General features: G+C 41.6%; 1 protein-coding gene across 2 annotated transcripts in view; it reads right to left on the minus strand.

Annotated features, from left to right (window-relative positions):
• iqub (IQ motif and ubiquitin domain containing) overlaps positions 1-3,892 on the minus strand; it is a 29,994-nt gene that overhangs the window by 16,838 nt on the left and 9,264 nt on the right. For both annotated transcript variants that reach the window (XM_007573286.2, XM_016661334.1), the window contains exon 5: positions 426-601. In XM_007573286.2, coding sequence (XP_007573348.1) covers positions 426-601 — 176 coding nt within the window. The remainder of the gene's footprint in view (positions 1-425; positions 602-3,892) is intronic.

Consider the following 3,892-nt stretch of genomic DNA (forward strand, 5'->3'; position numbering starts at 1 on the left):
CTCCCAGGCCTCTGGTAGAGGACCCGAGCTCAGAGGATGAAAGAGACCACCCATGGAGGGTGAGAGGGGAATTTTTTATATATAATTCTATATAGTTATACATATATAATTCTATGTAGTTATATATATAATTCTCTAATAAATTATCTGATAAAAAAAGAGAATTTCTAACTTTTGACAGTAAGTTTGAAATGTTAGACCATCTGACAGTGTAGTTCTACTAATGAAGCTGAAATAAAGCTTGATAGAGAGTGTATCATTTTGAAAAAGAAACAGTCTGGAGTTGCAGTTGAACACACCTCTGGAGCTAACCTCCTACTGGTCTTTTTGTGGTTCCACATTTTTATCATCATATTGACTAGAAGCTAATTAAAATATTTTCTAATGTGTGACATTTTTAACAATTTTGGAGAGCTGGATGTTACCTGTGTGCCCAGACTGTGGACCAGCACACCTCTGTCGGGCCTCTTTTTAGGAAGGGTCTGGACAGCGGCGTTGTGGTACTCCGCCCCCGTCAGCCGGTGTCTGTAGCCCCCAAGAAAGGGCTTCTTCTGGTGGGAACGCTCTATCTCCACTACCACCTCCTTAAACATCCCTTCATCTGGAAGACAGAGACAAAAACATATTCAAGATCAAAAGTTCAATGTTAACGGGGGCATTCAGAGGACTGCAGGGGGCGCTGGGGGAAATTTTTACAAAAGCGGGGCGCTGGGATTCCTTTGGGGGGCGTTTGGTCAAAGGTAAAATTTACACCTTATATGCACAACAGTACCAGTTTAGACTTTTAGCTACTTGCTAAAACTGTATTGTGTAACATTACAACATACTTGGCTACGACGGTATCGATGGCAGCTCTTCTTCTCTTCAGTGTTTCTGTTAGCTTCTTGGCTCCGCTCCGCTCCTGCTACTAATAGCTTCACCGCATCAGTTCAGCGTTACACCGGCTGATGACGTTGCTGCAACTTATACTAAAGTTGCAGCAACATCATCAGCCTTACCGCCCCCCACCAAAGAAATTGTAGGCAAAGTGCATTTTGTTCTTCATTCATTTCCATTTAGTTTTCTTTGATCAGTATTATCCTTTCTTGGTTTGTTATGTCCTCTTTAGTTTCTTTCATGATTTATTTACGCTCACCACCAGTAATCTTCACTCATCATGCTATTCATCACGTGTTTCACATCATTCGCCACTCATTGATCTAATCTGTCGCTCCGTTTTACGTCCCGGTTCTCTGGTTTCTGAGTTTTGCAACGTACGCTCGTTTTTGTTTTTGTTTTTTTTTGTTTTTTTTTCCCTCACGGTGCGTAGCGCTCGGGAAGCGTATCGATGGAGAAAAGCAGACTGACGTAAGCTTTTTAAAACAACGGAAAAAATCCCGGTATTCTGATGATTGAAATTCAAAAGTGTTGTGGTGCTGCCGTCTCATACCGGATTACAGCAGCAATAACTCTATAAAATGAACGCTGTATATGGTGGTATCACCCATGGAGGGATTTTTTGTTATTTAAATGGGTTCATTTTTCTGAGGGATACAAAGTGAGGGTATCATGATTTTAGTAATCACATGTTTATAAGAGCGATATGCCGTTGTCTTTCCATGGAAGCGGGCGGCATCCAGACGGAAATAACACTTTTTAATATAAGTTGCTTTTTTGACATGATCACAGAACTGCCAAAATATATAATCCTAAATAAAACATAAAATATTTGAAAATGAGACACCAGACAAAGTGAATCACAGCAACGTCATCAGACGGTGTAACTGAACTGATGCGGTGAAGCTACTAGTAGCAGGAGCGGAGCTGCGCCAAGAAGCTAACAGAAACACTGAAGAGAAAAAGAGCTGCCATTGATACCGTCGTACCCAAGCATGTTTTATTGTTACACAACAACAGTTGCTCAAAGTCTAAACTTGTACTGTTTGTTGTGCATATATGGTGTAAATTTTACCTTCAAGCAAACGGCCCCCAAAGGAATCACAGCACCCCCCTTTTGTAAAAATTTCCGCCAGCGCTCCCTGCCTTTCTCTGAACGCCCCCCGGGGGGCGGTACCGCCCCATTGAGAAACGCTAATCTAAACAAAGAACATGAATACCACCTGGTGGTCAAAAATCAAAATCAAATCAAATTTTATTTGTATAGCACATTTCAGCAGCAAGGCATTTCAAAGTGCTTTACATAATTAAAATAAAAACAGCATGTGAGAAAGAGATTTAAAAAAACATCATTAAAACATAAACAGTGAGAAAGAGAAATAAAGAGCTGTATAACTTTAGTTGAGACGCCGTCAACTGGGACTCCAACCCTTTGGACTTTAGTCAAAACGCCGTTTGACAAGGACTCTAACCTTTCGGACTNTTTAGTCAAAACGCCGTTTGACAAGGACTCTAACCTTTCGGACTTTAGTCAAAACACCGTTTGACAAGGAATTTAACCTTTCGGAAACAGTGAGAAAGAGAAATAAAAATAAATTAATAAATAGATAAAGAAGGTTCTGGGTTCGATTCCCGGCCCCGGTCTTTCTGCATGGAGTTTGCATGTTCTCCCTGTGCATGCGTGGGTTTTCTCCGGGTACTCCGGTTTCCTCCCACAGTCCAAAAAAAACATGACTGTTAGGTTAATTGGTCTGTCTGAAATTGCCTCTAGGTGTGAGTGTGTGTGTGCGCATGGTTGTGTGTCTCTGTGTTGCCCTGCGACAGACTGGCGACCTGTCCAGGGTGTACCCCGCCTCTCGCCCGGAACGTTAGCTGGAGATAGGCACCAGCACCCCTCCCGACCCCACTGAGGGACAAGGGTGTTCAGAAAATGGATGGATGGATGGATAATAAATAGATAAAAAGAAAAGATAAAAACATTAAAAACATCAGATAAAAACATTAAAAACATCAAAAACATTGAAGACATCAAAACCCACACTCTAATCCTAATTTAGCCATAAGCAACTCTAAACAGGTGGGTTTTAAGTTGAGATTTAAAGGCACCCAGTGTTTCAGCTGTTTTACAGTTTTCTGGAAGTTTATTCCAAATTTGTGGTGCATAGAAACTGAATACTGCTTCTCCTTGTTTGGTTCTGGTTCTGGGGATGCAGAGCAGAACCAGAACCAGAAGACCTGAGGGGTCTAGACGGTTGGTACAGCAATAACAGATCTTTAATGTATTGTGGTGCTAAACCGTTGAGTGATTTATAAACTAACAACAGTATTTTAAAGTCTTTGAGCTACAGGGAACCAGTGTAGGGACTTTAAAACTGGTGTTATGTGCTCTATCTTCCTGGTTTTAGTGAGAACACGAGCAGCAGCATCTGGATCAGCTGCAGCTGTTTGATTTGTTAGTCAAACCTGTGAAGACGCTGTTGCAGTAATCAATACGGCTGAAGATAAACGCATGGATGAGTTTCTCTAGATCGTGCTGAGACATTAGTCCTCTAATCCTGGAAATGTTCTTCAGGTGATAGAAGGCCGACTTTGTGACTGTCTTAATGTGGCTCTGAAGGTTCAGGTCAGAATCCATCACTACTCCCAGGTTTCGGGCTGATCGCTGGTTTTCAGCTGTAATAACTGAAGCTGTGCATTGATTCTAGTTTGTTCCTCTTTAGGTCCAAAGATAATAACTTCAGTTTTATTTCTGTTCAGCAGGAGAAAGTTTTGGCACATCCACACATTTATCTGTTCTAAGCATCTATTCAGTGATTGGATGGGTTCAGAGTCACCTGGTGACATCGTGATGTAGAGCTGTGTATAATCCGCGTAGTTATGGTAGCTAATCCTATTTCCTGCTATAACCTGAGCCAGTGGGAGCATATAAATGTTGAAAAGAAGGGGTCCTAGGATTGACCACATGTGACCTTTGACCTCTCTGATGAGAAGTTTCCAATTGAAACAAAGAAATCCC

Source organism: Poecilia formosa, unplaced genomic scaffold (genome assembly GCF_000485575.1).
Source record: "Poecilia formosa unplaced genomic scaffold, Poecilia_formosa-5.1.2 Scaffold323, whole genome shotgun sequence".
Lineage (NCBI taxonomy): Eukaryota > Metazoa > Chordata > Actinopteri > Cyprinodontiformes > Poeciliidae > Poecilia > Poecilia formosa.